At 36.4% G+C, this 19,247-nt stretch overlaps 1 protein-coding gene across 1 annotated transcript in view; it reads right to left on the reverse strand.

Moving 5' to 3' along the window:
• Positions 1 to 12,406: 12,406 nt before the first annotated feature.
• LOC124722885 (proteasome subunit beta type-4-like) overlaps positions 12,407 to 19,247 on the reverse strand; it is a 34,215-nt gene continuing 27,374 nt past the window's right edge. Inside the window, exon 6 of the mRNA XM_047248021.1 lies at positions 12,407 to 12,519. Coding sequence (XP_047103977.1) covers positions 12,507 to 12,519 — 13 coding nt within the window. The 3' untranslated portion in view covers positions 12,407 to 12,506. The remainder of the gene's footprint in view (positions 12,520 to 19,247) is intronic.

Consider the following 19,247-nt stretch of genomic DNA (forward strand, 5'->3'; position numbering starts at 1 on the left):
ACTCAAAAGTAACAGGGTAAATTCTATACACTGCATGGATCTGAAAGAATAAAAAAAATGTCCTGCAACTATTGAAATAGACAATATTTTATTTCTTTGAGAAAATATACACTGTACTTACAAACAGAATAGTACCGTATATACTCGAATAATCCGCACATGTTTTTTTCCCGAATTTTAGGACTAAAAACTGGGGTGCGAGGATTATTCGAAACATTGTTGGCACTGCTCCGCCTCCAACAATACATCCCATTATACTGTTGCATTATTGTGGCTTCAGTCTATGACGCATCAGTAGCACGTTAGGAGTGAAGTATTAACGTCTTCAAACTTGTTAATTATGGCTACAAGTTCTTGTCATCGCTCGTACACTGCTAAAGAAAAAGTGAAAATTATTGAAGAAGCCAAGAATATTGGAAACCGTGCAGCAGGAAGAAAGTACGACGTGAGTGAGAGTTGTACTACTACTGGTGAAAAAATAAAATGCAGCTTCAAGAAAGTAATAGTAATCGCCGGGCATTTCGGGGCCAAAAAGCGAAGCATCCGGACCTCGAGAAAAGGCTCTGCGATTATGTAGATGAGAAGCAACAATACAGATGCGCGGTGACGAGTGAAATGTGCCAACTTAAAGCATTGTCTTTAGCCAAAGAACTAGGCATTACCAGTTTCAAAGCTAGCCGGGGCTGGCTATCAAGATTTTTCAACCAAAATGGTTTAGGATTCTGGAGGAAAACTATTATTGCTCAGCGGCTTCCAGGCAAATACGAGGAAAAAATAGTGAATTTTCATTGTTATGTGATAAATCTGTGCCATAAACAATCCTATATATTATCACAAATTGGTAATGCGGATCAAACGCCAGTCTGTTTTGAGATCCCGCTCGACAACACAGTGAACAGGAAAGGAGAATCCAGAATCATGATACGAACTGGCGGCAGTGAGAAACAAAGATGTACAGTGATGTTGTGTGTAACTGGCAATGGACGAAAGCTACCACCTTACGTGATATTTAAAAGGAAAACTATTCTGAAAATATCAGTAAAAGGCATACCGGTATTAGTGAGAGTGAATCCGAAAGGGTGGATGGACAATGAACTTATAATTGACTGGGTGACACATGTTTGGCAACGTCGTCCTGGTGCGTTACTGAATTTACGCGACATGTTTGGTCCTGGACAGCTTCGGCGGACATACAACTAAGGAAGTACGGGACAAATTACAAAAAGGGAAAACTGACTTGGTCATTATCCCTGGAGGACTGCCAAATTGGCCATTCAAAGCTGCACTTAAACAGCGATATACGCAATGGATGGCTGATGAAAATCATAAGTTCACACCTAGTGGAAAAATCAAACAGCCGGATTTGTCCTAGATTTGTGAATGGGTGAAAAGTGCATGGGACTCCATTCCGCAACCACTGGTGGAAAAATCCTTCAAAAAAATGTGGAATCACAAATACACTGGATGGAACAGAGGATGACGCTCTATGGGAAGATGGTGAAGACGACAATGACTCTCCCGCTAGTGATGACGATGAAAGTGATGAATAGAGTGGTAAGACAGGAAATGTACCGGTATTGACTAAAATATTTTATTGCACATACCATATTAACAAATTCTTAAACAAGATAATTCACATTTCTTTTTTTGCTATTGTAGGTACGTGTAGAGTCCCAGCTGGTGGTGATAATGTTCCCTGGCCGCCCGCCCGTCTAATGGGCAAGCTGGCCAGCTGCACGCCTCTGAATCGGCTTCGTTTTAACGACGTATCAACCAGTACAGCAGCTTTGCTTCAAACTAGTAGTTATTATACATACTTTTGAACACATCATAATGTTGAACAATTTTTTCTGTAAATAAAACAAATTAAAGCAAAAAATATTTTTTTTCCTCTTCCTCAAAATTGGGGTGCGCTGATTATTCAAGTATATTCGGTACTTAAAAGGCAGTACACATCACCATTTGCTTTGGTCATTGGTCTTGTTTTTCTTCCAATTGCCAAATAATATCAAAGAATTGAAATGTAAATTTCTCCATCAATATATCTGCCAGTTTTATTACCGAAGCAGTTTTTACAAAACATAGCCAGGATGATTATGTATGTTGTTATTTATGTACAGCATTGGGTTTTTCTTTGTCCATGTATTCAAAATCACAAATTATATTTAACTTCCATATACTATATCTCTTACAAGATACCAGTTGCCAGAAAATGTATAGCTTACACTTGTGTTACCACATAAAATAGACATGATGAAAAAGAAACCTAATTTCTGTAGAAAAATAATCAGAGAAACATTCTCTGCTGCAGCAGAGCTTCATACAATGTCAAAATGATTTATTTGCGAGCCATCTCTGTCTAGGTGGGCACAGTGTAAGACTTTTGCTTGATGATTGTTTACAGTTCTCCAAAGTTATTATTAAACAAAACAAAACAAAAATAACTGAATGGTGCTTTGAAGAACAGTCCCAAGCTGTGAAAGATTCACACAGAAGTACCTCTATAAGATAAAATAACAAATCACATTTCATTTGATTTTACTGTCTTGTCAAAACAATCCCATTTTTTCTGTATATTTGTCTTCTTCATAAGATAAAATAATTTTATCTACAAGACATTAAACTTTGTTTTCCCGTGTGCATCTGTGATAGACAATAGCACTAAAACATAATTAACAAACAAGATCTTTTCAAAGATTTTCATAACTAACATTTCCACTTGTTGATGTTTTAATTACACAAAAACATTTTTCATGTCTGATGTTTACAATTCATAAGCTGATGTGCCAGATAGCTGTTCTGTCCTTTTTATTATGTGGAAATCAGACTTTTGATTAATATTAAACACCACATACATTTTCCATACTCAGGTCTGTAAATCTATTAGCATTCCACATTTTACCATTCTATCACAAACACAGGTCACTGCAGTAGTAGTATGGCTTTGTTCCTGGATGCCATCAAAGCAACCATCACTATAATGTTACAGAACATTGTTGAGATTTTCATTTGAAGCACTTTAATACTATCAACTTTTCCTAAATCAAATGTCTCATTAAGTATCCACAAGTGGAACAAAGTCTTTCCCTTAACAAAATTCGTTACTCTAGAACCTCTCTCTACTTTAAAACTCGTTTCTATCGTTAGGGACATAGTGCTATGTTACTACAAGACCTTGTTAGCCAACAATTCAATCAACTGGGAAAGCTGTACATGAGCCAAATTAGATACACTGAGTTATTCCTGAATAAGGGTCAGAAGTTTTATCTCTCTGCTATTTCGCTCAGTAGTGCTGTTAGTACATGAACAATACGAGTGCATACTATATTTATGGCTGTGATGAACTGACTCCATGTGCAACTCACTAATCACATTTTTCAATAAACCATAAAGGTTCAGCAATGATCTACACACATATGATTATGAAGAAATACCATAAAATGAAACATATTTAAAAGTTACTCAGGGATATGTAAACTAACATGTACTCCGCCACGAGTGTGTTCCATCAACATGTTTGCTTTCCATCTGATTACAAGTACCAAACCTACATGGCGGAAAAAGATTCAAGTTTTAAAAACCTACAGATCCGACCTATTACAACAGCCTGATTTCCAAGATCATGAAATCGGAATTTATTCTCAGTGAAATGAGGCCATTCCAGACAACACACAGGCTACGAAAACAGCAACATCTGCAGGGATGCAGATTTCAAGTTTGAGACTTACAATGTAGGTTTGAGGCGACAACAGATACTAAAATTCCAGTTCCAAGTTGTACAATGTAATTGCCTCATCGGTACCGTTTAACTCCTTGAGCTGTGTTATAAATGTTAAACATCAGTTACCTGTAATTCTTTGTTTAGTCTACCTTGGTCTCTGTCTAACAAGTAAATTTAACATTCTTCATTCTTGCCCCAGCATTCCAGATGGGGAGGGGGGTGGGGGAGAAAGAGAGAAAGAAAGAGAGAGAGAGAAGATCCCACTTTTGAAGCTTCTGTCTGAATTATACTAAGCTGACGTATCATCAACAGAAAAACCCAATTACAATACAATAGAAAAAAAAGGTGTTTAGATCTGAGACTTTCAAGTTTGATTAAATTGCTCATAAATTTTACACTGGACTGTTGAAGTTTTATATTAGTGATATGTACTACACTAAAAATAATGCTGAAATTGCACAGTCATCAGATAGTGAACAAAATTGCATCCCATTTCTCTTTATCAAATGTTCTGGATGAAAATTGTACTTCTCACCACATTTCCCACTTGGAAAAATGAATAGTGCCCCTACCATTGTTTTTCCAATGGTAATTCATGTTTTGACACATGGAGTGCTTTAACTGTTGCACAGAAATAATCTCAAATGTAATCAACAAGAGAGCTCCACAAAGAAACAACTACCATGGGAACAGAAAAGACTGCTTACACTCAAAGGCATATCAACAAGCTAGGATTGGGGGATGGGTGGGGAAGCACAACCTAGTCACAGTTTGTTTTTATTTATGACGAGAACAAGTGCAATTATTCTGAGGTTTTGCTGGACTGCCACACTTTTTTGTGCAGCTGATTAATTCTCACATTCCTCTTCAAATTGAATCTCTGCAACATACCTGAATTATCTAGAACAGTTTGATGATTCTTTGTGGCATAGCTCCATATCTGGCACCCTACATCTTTGATTTTGAGGTTCTCTTTCATACCGTGCCACACACTGTTCCTGGGGTTAAGCCAGTTTGGAAAAATTTCATTTACAGCTTTGCAGACTGAGAAGCCTGATCGATGGTTAAGGTTAGGTAACATTTTCAAATCCCCTATTGTTGCTTCTTGTTACCAGAGTTGTGGAGGTGTGAGGTTACTGCTGGTGTCCAGACATTTTATAGGAGTTTATTCAGTGTACCCCTAATTAATCACACACATTCTAGTAAATCGTTCTAATATGGTGTTTGTGTTATCAGATAGTGTACACAACTGCTGAATATTGTGCCCTAAGGTGAGACCTGTGAAACCTACAATAAAGGCATCTATTTCCTATGATATTCTGTTCAGTTTCTTCATGAGACAAAGTCAGGAGTTTCTGGCTGGCATTTTGCCATTTACTTTTTGTAGGTTAGGGAACTGTCTAAAGTTATACTGCAGTATGTACCATTAAAATTATGTTTAACTATTTCCATTGCATAAGTTAACATTAAATTATTGCCTTGCCATTCTACTGTAAAAATGGATTACATATACACTGATCAGCTAGAACTGGCACACTGGATTCTCATTCAGAAGGACAACACTTCAAACTCGCATCCAGCCATCCCGATTTAGGTTTCCCGTGATTTCCCTAAATTGCTTCAGGCAAACGCCAGGATGGTTCCTTTGAAATGGCATAGTCAACTTCCTTCCCCATCCTTCCCTAATCCAATGGGACCAATGGCCTTGCTGTTTGGTCCCCTCTCCCAAATAAACGAACCAACCATCAGCCTGATCATTACAACTACCCACCTAATAGCCAGTATGTCCACCTTTAGCATGTATAACAGTGGTTACATGTCATGGAATGGAATCAACGAAGCCTTGGTAGGTCACCGGAGGGAGTTGGCACCACATCTGCACACACAAGTGACCTACTTCCTGCAAATTCTGGGAAAAGGGTGGTGAGCTCTGACACCACATTCAATCACATTCCAGAGGTGTGTGATTGGGTTCAGATCTTGTGAGTTGGGGGCCAGCACATCAACTGGAACTCATCAGTGTGTTCCTCAAACCACTCCACACTCCTGGCCTTGTGACAGCACATTATCTTGCTGAAAAATGCCACTGCTGTTGGGAAACATGATCGTTATGAACAGATTTATGTAGTCCGTAACCAGTGTGTGATATTCCTTGGCGTCATTGTGCCTTGCCGCCCCCCCCCCCCCCCCCCAGCATAAATGAACCACCGCCAGCTTGTCTCAGTCCCGCAGTACAGGTGTCAAGGAGCTGTTCCCCTGTAAGACTACGTATTCCCACCCTCCCATTAGCATAGTGGTATCAGGATTCATCAGACCATGCAATACTCTGCCATTTTGCCAAAGTCCATTGCTGATGGTCACGTACTCATTTCAGTAATAGCTGCCAATGTCATGGTGTTAACATTGGCACACACATGGGTCATTAGCTGCGGAGGCCCATTGTTAGAAGTGTTCGGTGCATTGTGTGTTTAGCAGACCAACCCCACGCTGTCTGGATGTGACTTCACGAAATGTTGAAGATACTCACCACTGCACACCTGACAAGTTGTGCAGTTTCCAAAATGCTCATGCCAAGACTCTGGATGATCACAATCTGCCCTCTGTCAAACTCAGATTGCACGCCATCCCCATTTTACACACAGATAGCACACTCACTGATACAGCATGCACCACGTGTGTCATTCCTTCCCAGGTGACATTGCTATCACCTGTACAGGTTTATATCAATAGTAGGTCGATAGTCATAATGTTCTGGCTGATTAGTGTACTTCTGACATAGATGTGGACTGTCTCCACTTGTCATATAATTTCAAAGTTTCTAGTTCCTTGGAATGTGTTCTCTCTTTCTTATAGTATGGTAGCTGTGAATAGGAATGGAATATGAGAGCAGCTATCAAGAAACTCCAAAACTTCTTAATGGATTTCTCGTTAATCATACTTCAAGAGATTCAAGAATTTAAGCACGCTTGTGATGTTACAATTTAGTGGTTCTCCATGTTGATGCTGACAATAGGCTCAACCAACGTGTGGAATGGACCAATAAGCTGAGTCATAAATGAGGGTGTGGCCTTGTATTCACAGTAAATGGAATACACGTAATCTGGAAGTCCTTCAATGGTGAATAATGTGAGAGGAAAATTTGTTCATTTTATTTGAGTAGTAGTTTCTTTGGAGCAAGCACAAAATAGCTGTACTGAACAATAAAAAAGTGTATATTCATAGCAAAAGCAAACTGAACATTATAGCAGTGTATGTTCATGGAAATGAAGACTATAGGAGGTGCTGGAAACATTTCACATTTCTCTGCTGTATCTCCTTCTACACTATGTGTAAAATGTATTCAGACACCAAAATATTTCAGCTCTGAAATCTGTTTAGGAGATGAATCACTGCATTAACAAGCACATGTGATTCAGATCTTAGAAGCAGTTATACTTATTTATGTATAAAGTATGTGTGCTTAAAATAAGCAAAGATTACACATTGTGTTAAATACAAATAAAACTTTAAGCAGCCATTTATTTTACATGTGCAACAAGTATTTCAACCATAAATGGTATTCTTTTTCTTTTAACAGTCTGATTCTCACAATAACATCAACTGAATGCATCTGCAAACAAGCTGTTCTGGTATGAAGACAATTTAACATTATGTGGGGATGAATTACTGCAAATCTCTTATCAACACAGAGAGAAAGCAGAAAATATGAAATTGTTACCAAAAAAATTAAAACACAGTACATCATACCAAGTGCCATTCTAAACTTTTGTCATTTCCTGTGTTTAGGTGTCTTTGGAAGCATTTAGTATTTGATTCTGTCAGTTTCGATGCCTTCATTGCCAACATTTTGCCACAGGCTTCTGGAAGTAGCTCGATTACAACACTTATATTGAATATGATTGTTTTTAATGCAGGACAGTAAAATAAATTCATTACATCTAAATTAGGAGATTGGTGCTTCTTCCACTGTTTAGCAATACTGTACATTTGCACTGCAATATAAGTGACAGTACACTTAGTATTGGGCTAACAAATGCTACTAATATTTCTATAATCTTCTTGAATCTTGAGTCAGTGTAAAATGTCAGTGTCAGTACCTTCTTACAGCAGTTTCTCTTGTTTGCAAAGCCTGTTTGGTATGCTTCAGTTTGTTTATTACTACCTGAACTCTGAGTACCAAATGTTGCAGAAGCTTAAACAAATACTGAGTATGCTATGGTGTGTAGCTTTACAGATTTACCTATCTGTCTGCCAGGTTAACAATCTCACTGGTAGAATATTCTTCATTCCTAAAATATTACTTTAGACTCCTTAGCTATGGACCTGGATGCCTCAGTAAGAGTATTGATTGTGAACCTCACTGACACTAGGGCAATAAACTACCATATTTACTCGAATCTAAGCCGCACTTTTTTCCGGTTTTTTGTAATCCAAAAAACCGCCTGCGGCTTAGAATCGAGTGCAAAGTAAGCGGAAGTTCTGAAAAATGTTGGTAGGTGCCGCCACAACTAACTTCTGCCGTCGAATATATGTAGCGCTACACACGCATGTTTTGCAGGCACAAAGATAAATACTGGCGCCAAAACCTCTGCGTCAGTAAATAAATTAAAAAAAAGGTGGAAGACGAGCTTTTTACTCCGCCCCGAGTTTCGATCACTGCATTTTTATACATTATCCAACAAAGTGAATACGCATTCCATATTGTTCATCTTCAAATGTAGCAGCATTTCAATGTACTACGAAAATCCGACTGGCAAGATTGTTTGGGATGTTTGTCAATATGGCCAACTCTACATTCTGAATTTTTTCCTACCTGTGAGAAGAGATGGTTGCTAATAGGAACTTTTATGAACTGTGAATCACATGCAGTATTCTCTTCACCATAAGAATAATACGAATATAAACATTTTGCCATGTATTGTTTTGTGTTTGCTGGTATCTCATTTAAATCCTGTCTGCCTAATACACTACGAAACTAGAGTGAGACAACAGCAAACGCGGAAGAATATACATATCATGCCATGTTTATATTCGTATTATTCTTATGCCTAATAGTGATACAGTCAGAAATGAAACACGGCAATTGACTAGATTTTTAAATCTAAGATGACTAATTTCTGTGCAGAATGTTATGTACGAAAGAGGCGTCTGCAAAGATTTTCAAACGGAGAAATTTTTTTGCTAAACTCTCGTTCAGAACTTCTATCATAAGCAGTATATTATTTGGTTCTTGTTTATCATTATCAAAGAAAGCAGCAGTGTAAATAACAACAAATAGCAGTCTCTTGCCGTTGTTTCGCCAATGACACGATTCCTCTCTCTCTCTCTCTCTCTCTCTCTCTCTCTCTCTCTCTCTCTCTCTCTCTCTCTCTCTTTCCCCCCCCCCCCCCCCCCTCCCAATTGTAAACAGCGGTAGCGTGCACAAAAGCAAGCCATGCCGCGAGCGGCGACAGGCCGTAAACACTCATTATCAGAATGCGACAAACAGTGCATGACAGTACAGTAATGCATTTTCAGCTTAGGGTGTCGTAAACACCTATAACAAAGAGAACGGCGCTTATCAGATCAAAGAAAAATAAACAATCAATTCAAACCGGATGAAGCACGTGAAAAAGGAAGGATACCCGCATAAATACGGACGGAGCGCGTGATGCATAGCAATGGCTACCTGGTAAAGCTTAACTGCTAAGCTTACGACTCGAAGCATACTACTGTAGCTGTATCACCATTCATTTGACCTAAATTGTGTCTCGTATTACAATGGACCAACTTTGTTTCAATTTGGAGGTGCGGCTTAAAACTTTTCTCTCCTCTCTAATTTCGAGTCTCAAATTTCAGGTGCGGCTTAGATTCGGGAATTTTTTTTTTCCTCGATTTCAAGTCTAATTTTTTAGGTGCGGCTTAGATTCGAGTAAATACGGTACAATAAAACTTTGATTTAAAATATACGTTTATCATTTTCAATAATACTTGTACACTTGATAATTACCTTAATGCTGTGGATATCAAACTACTTTAATAACACAGCCTTACCAGAACATTGCTCATGAATAATAAAGTACAGCTGTCATCAATCAGAGGATTGTTTTGAATGCAACAGTGCTTAACTAGATCACCGTTTGGAGGTGAAACATCGTTGCCTTTCTCCGCCCTCACTTAACCAACTATAGGAAGACCTACAGTTTAATGCGGATTCTGAATAGCAGTGTGACTTGGCATTTTTCAAAATAACAAACATTGTCAGACATGAGAGGAGCAGTAAGTGACGCACAAAAATCCTAGGACTGACTGGGGATCGAACCCGAGATGTCTGGATTTTACCACTGAGCCACAAGGTTAATTTTATTAACTTCAAATACAGATCCAAAATGATATCTGCTTGACAACTACTCTTCTCCACAGCAGAATTTCTGAACATGTAGTAGAGGAAAACCATGTAAATGGTCAGCATGTTGCCGTATTTTCAACTGAGAAACTGTACTTTAATTATAAAACTGACTTGTTCAATATCATATTGAAAGGTTGCAAATATTATTCACAGACAGAACTTGCAAATAACTAACTGAAGTGGAAAACCGGGTGTATACATGGACAGTGAGTGGGAGGGGGTGGGGGGAAGAACCACCCTCAGATTTTTCTCAGTTAAAAATACACTTTTCTCCCCCATGTAAAAATCTTTTTCCTGGATGAAAATACAGTGCACACCACACGAAAGTACATTTTTCCCATGTTAAGTGACAGTATAATTTCCTATGGAGCTATAAAACCTATCAATCCTTTGAATGAAGAAGGTTTTATACACCAGCGTAGAACTTACCAACACTTAAAAAATAATTTTAAAAAAGTGTTTTGCAAAGATCTTTGATGTGCAGCAACACATACACTGCATGTTTTCATATTACAATAGTATAAATACTAATTCCAACAGATACAGCACGGTAGCTTCTGAAGCACTGAAATCAAGATTGTGATGCTCTTTCACCAGACAATTATTGCTCTGTCATGTGATCTCACTACACAAATGGGAAAAGTTAATGGTTTAAATTAATATACACACAGTATTGCTACAAGAAAAGCTAAGCTTTCACATATATTGATCGTCAAAACTTTTTTTCGTTTTTTCTTTTTTTTTCTGAGGGTGTGGTTGGGCCAGCTCCTAAGATCACAGCTTACATTGCAGCAAGCTAACTATTTCTGACAAGCAAGATTATAAATTTCACTGCTGTGTACCAAATATTTTGTTGGTGACCTGGTTGAATATGTTCCGTCGAGCACTTTCACTTTCCCCTAGAAAAGCCCAATATGTATGAAACTGCTCAAGAACTCACCTCACACTTTTTTTAAAGGATAATTGTACTTTCTGCCATTGCTATTGCATAATTTGAAATCTATGAAAGAACTAAAATAAATGTGAAAAACTAACCTTGAAGCTTGGTATCTTTTAGTGTGTGTTACCCTTTAAGATATATCAAACACAGATGTGCCTATACAATTTTCAATAGTGGCATTAATGACTGGTCTTCTGGGCCAAAAATTTTTCTAAGTGGTTGATCCTTAAAGTGTTGAGTTTTGAATGAGATTCAAATGATCCTTGAGTTAAGAAATTTTTTGAATGAGTTTCAAATGCTCCACGATTTAAGAAATTCATTGCACATTCTCACAATTAACATAATTCATCTTGCATAAAAGTAAATTTACTTTGAAAGTAATACTTCTCAAACCACCATTTACAATATTTTCCCATGATCGTAATCGCGACATCACATTTGTCTAAAGCAGTTTGCCATTATGATGTATTGCATGGTCTTTGCTGTAAAGCCTTTGACACATTTTGCTGTTGGCAAACACTTGCGTGTGATATGTGTTTTGTTGTTGTAAATTGGGCATTTTCTTTGCAATTAAAATTTTATTTTGGCACTATTCTCTCATTTATGTTTTATTGCTGCAGTATAATTCTGCAGCAGTGGGCTAAAGTAAAATTCTTTGTTAGAGTATCAGTTATTAACAGTAAAATTTGACAGAAAACAAACAATGCAAAATTCTCAGTTTTGTTTCAGATGCAGAAATTCTCAGGTTTTTCTGGATTTCCCGGGGCATATACACCTTGTACAAATAAAGATCAATACTGTATTTCACATATTACTTAAGCGTCTTCATTTAGTTCATACTGTATCTGTGCAAAAGATTTTTCCTAGTATTCAAGAGCACTATTTGGAAACCGATAGCTTGTATTGTCTCATCAATGTACATAGTTTCTATTCAGTGCCTTTCAGAACATTTCAATACATTGCTATACTTTTAATAGATAATTATGGTTCTTCAAAAACCACACATCACAAGAAGAATTTTGAAACAACAGTCATAAATTGGGAAAAAAGACAAGAATAGTAAGAATAAGACTTTAGCTTGTACACCCTTAGCTTGCTCATATTTAATGTACAAACATTTATTCCAAGCTTAGGGCACCATCAATGAACTTCATATATATATTATTTACAAGTCATCATTTTATACCACTCTTATAAAAATGGCCCATACAGAACAAGCTCTTTACAGTTAACCTTTAAAACTTCCAGTATCAAAAACTTTAGAGGCAAGTACGATTGTTACTTCAGCAATGAATGTGACAAAACTAAGTATAAATCATTATAATTTTTAATAACTGTTATAAATAAAATAACTGTGTTGGAAAAAACACTTTATTGAAAGCTTGACAAAAAAATCATTTTAGTTTACCACTTAACAACCAAATGAAGAATGGCCTCAGGGGAACAGCATACAGTTATCACTCATAGCCCCTGAAAATAAAGACTCCATTAGAAACAGACACTACGATAATTATATAAATACAGACTATACACAACTAATCACAGTTTTATGGTAAAGCGTGGTGTGAAATTTTAAAACTTACAATATAGAGGAAGGCAGAATGCAGCAAAAGTGCTTGTCTATTCTCATACTACAGCCTGTATTCCTCCTGAGATTTTTTATTGTGTAATACTTGAATGACCAGAATTCATTAGGATCCTTACAAAAAATTTCAGCCTGGCATCTGTCTTCCCCAAAATAGATTTAACTATACCATACTGCTACTGCATCTCCACCTAAAAAATTATTTTGTACTAGTATTCCTAAAACACAGCCCTTTGAGCTGCACCTTCCAGTATCTCTCTTTTACACCTCTGCAAGCAGTTTCTTCAAGATTTCAATCAAAACACAGTAGGTCACTGATTTGTTTATGACAAAAATACTGAAAAACATACTTGTTCTATAATTTTCCACATTCATGGCAAGCATACTTTATGCACACATTTACAATCCGGAACTCTGCAATATTATTTCCCAGTATTCTGTAATTTTTCTCTCATTAATCACAAAGCATGTATTTTATGTGATCTGTAAGATTTACAAGAAAGTCGAGTTAGGACCGTGTAGGAAGTTCACAGTAAGAAAATAGTGTTACATTACCACACAATGTCGTTACAAGTTTTACAATGAAAGTTGCCCATGACACCACACACTCAAGAGCTACACAATCTTGAGTACGACATTTTTAGGTAACACAATGATGGATTTAAGCCAAAAGAAGTCCTGTGTTGACAGAACAGCTTGGTGTGTTGTACCTTTGTGGCACAGTGACACAATTTATTGAACAGAAAAACTACTTCTATTGCTGCCTGGTGATGTACTTTTCATACATACTTCAGAACCTTTTGTTTTGTGCTGCTTCAGTGATGAGAGCTACCAGTCACCTATTACATGTAAATCTACTGTGAGCAAAAAGATGTCATATACTGATTACTTGGCTCATACATGCCTTTAACTTCTAGTCACACTGTCGTTAATTGTGTACAGCATGACATTTGGACCCATTGTTTCACAATAGTATAATTTCTGGTAAGTATTAAAACGCTTTTGCTGTATATTTCAGAATTCTTTGGCAAAACTTTTCATAAGAATACAAAATTTTCATTATTCCATGTTTCATTGAAAGTGACATGAAATTATTCACAGTAAGAAGGAAAATTAATTAACATTTTATTGTAGTGTAACATTATGATAATGGGAAGGACATTAAGACTAATTTTAGATATGATTTTTAGAATATGTTTGGACATAACAGATTTATTTCCCACTTGCAGATATGTGTTGTGAAATGACTACAGGAAAACAGAATAAAGAAAGCCTTCTGCTAGAAGAATCAGGTTCCAAAGTGAAACCCATAAACCCATGATGAATTTCTCTCTCTCTCTCTCTCTCTCTCTCTCTCTCTCTCTCTCTCTCTCTCTCTCTCTCTGACATTTCAGCTCAGATGCCTGCAACAGTCTTCTAAGATATCCTGTTCTCCATATCTAGCCAATATGGTGCAATGTTGACATTGCATCTGCACCGAGAATTTACACACAGCCTTTGGGTGCCTCATTGGACACTGGCCATATATATGTATATATATGGCCATATTCCTACTCTTTTCAAATGTATGTATGTTGAGTTGTTGAATCATATCACTCTTCAGCAATTTATACATGCAACAACATTAAAAAATGGATTCAGGTCTTGTTCACAGAAGGAAGAAGTACTTTTAGGTATTAATTTGTTAATGAGGGATAAAGATGTCTGAACAACAGACTGATGCTGATTAAATAACTTTAGCTGTTTCTTAAGTTCCATATTTAATGTGTAAATGTCATTTTTGTATTACATATATAATTTACTCGTAATATTTTCTCTTAAAATATTAAAGTACTCATTGTAATTGGACTATGAAAACTCTCTCCATCACAACCTCACCAACTGACTCCCCTGCTTAGTAATACAAAAAGTGCATCAAACCATTTCCCAAAAAATGCACAATAAGAATTAACTGAAATATGAATTCTTACCAATTACACCACATAAGCAACTAAAAATATGAAAAATACTGTTTCTGGAATGACTGTATGACAATGTGTCACAAGATAGTGGTTTGCTCTGTCACAAAAAAAATTAAACACACACACACACACACACAAACAACAAAAAATATGAAAATTGAATGGCATAAAAGTTTACAGCAAGTAATTATAAAATACAATTATTTATGTTTTTATTTCCTCCTTGGCATTTTGCTATTCAAATGTAACAATATCCAGAAAAAATTTGTGATTAGATAAAACCAAATGCAGATGACTGCTGTTCTAGTTTTCTTCTTCTTGTTCTATGTTCTTATCTAGCAATTAATTATCAAACAGTAGTCAGTGGTAGCTTACACAGTGAGCATCAGACCTACTAGCACCTGTCAACTATATTACAATACAATCTGGGATAGTTTAAAAATCCCAAATTTGGTATACTTCATAAACGAATTTAACAGTACTTCTTGATACTGGATCATATCCTTCATAGATTAGATAATGTAAAATTAATGAATATTTTGAAAGTTGAGCTATACACACACATTTTACTGAGCAGTCAAATAATATCCTAATTTTTTATTTATACTTGGTCGTGTAACAAGTCACGAAATTAGTTCGCAGAATGATGATTACAAAATTTATAAACAAAGGAATTAAAGTAGTAATAAAAGAGGAAAAATTGTGAGACAGTATATGGATGAATAATACATAAGAGAGCAAAGCTCTCAACTTTTGCAAAGAACTCCAGTACAGAATAGGAGTGTGGAAAAAGGAAAAAACTTTCAACTTGGGATTATCATTTAACTTTTTTTCAGTTGTGCGGAAAGCTTATTGAAAATGAAACCTGCTGAATATTGCAATGCCGTCCTGTGCAATGCTTGAAGTGTCATCCAAGTGCATATCATTTCAGCCTCTAGTGTTTGCTGAATGAATGCTGCAGTTTTTTTCTGATTTAGTTAATACTGTCAACAAGAAATCGCATAATGGAATATCTGTACAGAGGACAGCAGAATTAGAATTTCAAGAAACGTTAACAACGACCGACACAAAATTTGCGAACTGATACCACAGATCAGTCTGTCCGACTTCTCCTGGACAAAGAATATTCCTGGTGAATACACAGAGCTGCCCCAAAATATATCATCACACAGCAAGTGCAGTCAGCCTCCAATGATGGCTCTCTAAATTTCCACAATAATGTCTTGTTCACAGACTGTTGCCTTCCCTCCAGGAATTCCATTTGAGTTCATGAAGAATGTCTGTCATACTTGCGTGCTGATCGAAACTACTGGTAAAACATCTAGAAGCACACCTGTGAATTGCTTCAATCTTTTCTGTTAATCCAACCTTGTGGGTATCTCAAACACTAACTGTACTCAAGACTGTGTCACATTTGCATTCTATACACTGTCTCCTTTATGAATGAGGCACACTTTTCCAAAATTCTCCAATAAAACAAGAGTCGAACATTTGACCTCCCTACTACCAAACTGACATGCTCATTTCATTTCATATCGCTTTGTAACATTACCCCCAATAATGCTGTATTCAAACATTACATTCTTCTACATTTATCACAAGCTGCCATTCATCACACCAATGAGCCATTTTTTCTTTTGAACCCAAACTGATCTTCCCTAAAATCAGCTTCTACCAATTTTTCCATTCTTCAGTCAATAATTTGTGTCAGTCTTTTGCAACTATGACTTGTTAAAATTGTTTGGTAATATTCACAACTGTCTGCACCTGCCTTCTATGGAATAAGATTTATTACATTATTCTTGAAGTCAGAGGATATTGCACTTGTCTTTCAGAGCACTGTCCAATATCTCACAGTATTGTATCTCCCATTTAATCATCTACTTTCTCTCCTCTTTCTATAAGATTATTTTTCAGTATGTTTTCCTTATGTAGCCCCTTTACGTATCCCTTCCAACTTTCAGCCTTCCCTTCTTTGCTTAATGCTGATGTGCCATAAGGGTATTTCATATTCATATAGATGTTCCTCTTTTCTCTGAAGGGGTCTTAATTCGTTCTGTAAGCAGCTTTTAGCTTTTCTTCTACTGGCCTGCATCTGTCCTCTAGCAATTCCTGGTTTACAGTTTGCCCTTAAGGTCAATATCATGTTTCAGATGTCTATTTTCTTTCGCCGCCTCCACCTTCTGCAGTTTCATACCTTCTCCTCTCATCAGATACTTTCAATACCTCTTTTGTTATACTTTGTTGTACTTCTACTTGGCCTTGCCTTTTTTCCTATTTGATCATATGCTGTCTTCACTATTTCATCTCTCATGGCTAACTATTTATCTTCCACTGTGTTCCTTGCCATTGTTTCATTAACTGTTGTCTAACACTCCTTTTGAAGCTCTCAAAATTTTTTTGTTCATTCAGCTTATCCAAGTCCAGTCGCCTTAAATTCCCACTTTTCTACTAGTTCTTCAGTTTTAATCTGCAGTTCATAACCAATAAATTGTGGCCAGAGCCCATATCTTTCTCTGGAAATGTTTTGTAGATATAAAATCTGTCTATGTAATCAATTACCATTATTTGAAACCTTCCGGTGTCTCTCACTCTCTTCCACATATATACAACCTTATATCATTTTTTTTAAATACAGCAATTATTATATTGTGCTCAGTGCAAAATACTATCAGGTGGGTTTCCTTTCTGTTCCTCTCCTCCAGTTTCATCTGATTTCTATTTTCCTTCTTGTCTTTTTCTTAGTATCAAATTTCAGTCTCTCATCACAAATTTTAGTTTACTTTAACTACCTGAATAATCCCATCATCCTTTCTTTCAATCTATTCATCTGCAGAGCCAGTAGAAATTTATCAACTGTTACTATTTTGTTGGCTGGGTGTTCACTCCGCACCTATGTCGGCAAAGATAATGCATTCACTATGTTATTCCTAGTTTCTTATTCATTATCAGACTTACTCCTGAGTTATCCAACTTTATTTAGTGTAAGCAGCACAGTAATGACCTGATCATAAGTCTTGTTCTTTCTACCACAGCATTTAGTTTATTTCCGCTATTACTTCAATCTATCTATTTCCTTTTTAAAATTCTGTAACCTAGCGACCCGATTAACAAATCTAACATTTCACACACTGAAATGTAGAATGCCACTCTTGTTCAGAACCTTTCAGATTCAGATTATTTGCTGTTTGATCACATTTACTGGTAAGTTTTACATTGATGACAAGATGTCTGAGCAGAACGTCATTAGTCTACGCAGAAGCGAATTCTTATGTTATATCCCAAGCAGCCTTGCATTTGTTGGGAGCTCTTTCAATGTCATTTTCACAGACAGCTTGGTTGGTAAGTTGAAGTTTGGCTCTTTTTTTCCAGGTAAGCTTTACAAGAAATATAACACCACACTCTGCCATTTTTTTTTTTTTTTTTTTTTTTTATACATCTTGTGCAGTTAAAGTATCTTTTCCCTGATATGAGCAAGCTGATTACCTTTTCTGTTTGGTTTGGTAATGTTTCTTTTCAGTGGAAAGCAAGAGTACCAAAAGCCAATATGTGTCTTTAAGAAAGTATTACAGTTTCAACAGTTGATTTGTCAACACTGTACTCATTAAGAAAGGTCCAATTTGCATTTTCCAGGCAGTCAATAAATAACTTAATAAATTCCTCTTTCTAACCTCTAACCTGTGCCATGTTCTGCTTCTTGTTTGCAGCCACACAATCATTATCTGACTGTGCATAATGGTATGTTAGGAGCAGATGATCATGATCTCAGAAACGTTCATCTGCTATGCGGACATTGTACAGGTCTCTTGAGATATTAAACTATAATATTGTCCAAACAGGCATTCCCAAATGCAGGGCTATTGTTAGTACAATATAACTTTAGTGATCTGCGTACATTTAAAAATTTCTGAGTTAGGCTCAGATGAGCCTGACAGCTCTATGCTGAGGTCATCATATATTGCAATATCTGTTTTAGGTTTTAAAATTTCTCATATCATTCATTCAAATTTATCAAAAAAGAAATTAACATCACCATTTGGAGGTCTATACAAACTAACGGTTATGATAGTCTGGTCAATCAGTGTTACACAACTACATTCTCCATTTAATTCAGAATAGTACCAGCTTTCTTCTATTTTAGAAAATTTTATACATAGTGTGATAAATATTGTAGCCCCTCCATTTCTTCCACTGCTACACATTATAGCTGCCACAATGTACTTCATTAGGTATTTAAAAAATCTACTTGATTTTCTGTAAGCCAATCTTCTGAGATACACAACAAAACAATTTTTTTTACCTTAGAAAAGTGTTCCAACTCTTCTAATTTATTCCAAATACTACAAATGACGACTTTCATGAGGGTAAGTAATTTGCATGTGTTTTGCTTTCTCTCTAAGCCATCAGGAGCCTGTTTTTCACATGAAATACTTGAATTCTGTGAGGACTATGGAACTAAAGGCTTACAGTATTCTGGAAAAAGAGAGAGAGAGAGAGAGAGAGAGAGAGAGAGAGAGAGAGAGAGAATGCTCGTCAACTGTACAATTTGCTGAACCGATTCTTTTATTTGTTTCTGAGTATTTTCTTCAATTATTCTGTCAACCTGTTCACACAGAAGTAGTTTTCCTTTGTAATTTAAATGTATCCCATGT

Source organism: Schistocerca piceifrons, chromosome X, assembly GCF_021461385.2.
Source record: "Schistocerca piceifrons isolate TAMUIC-IGC-003096 chromosome X, iqSchPice1.1, whole genome shotgun sequence".
Lineage (NCBI taxonomy): Eukaryota > Metazoa > Arthropoda > Insecta > Orthoptera > Acrididae > Schistocerca > Schistocerca piceifrons.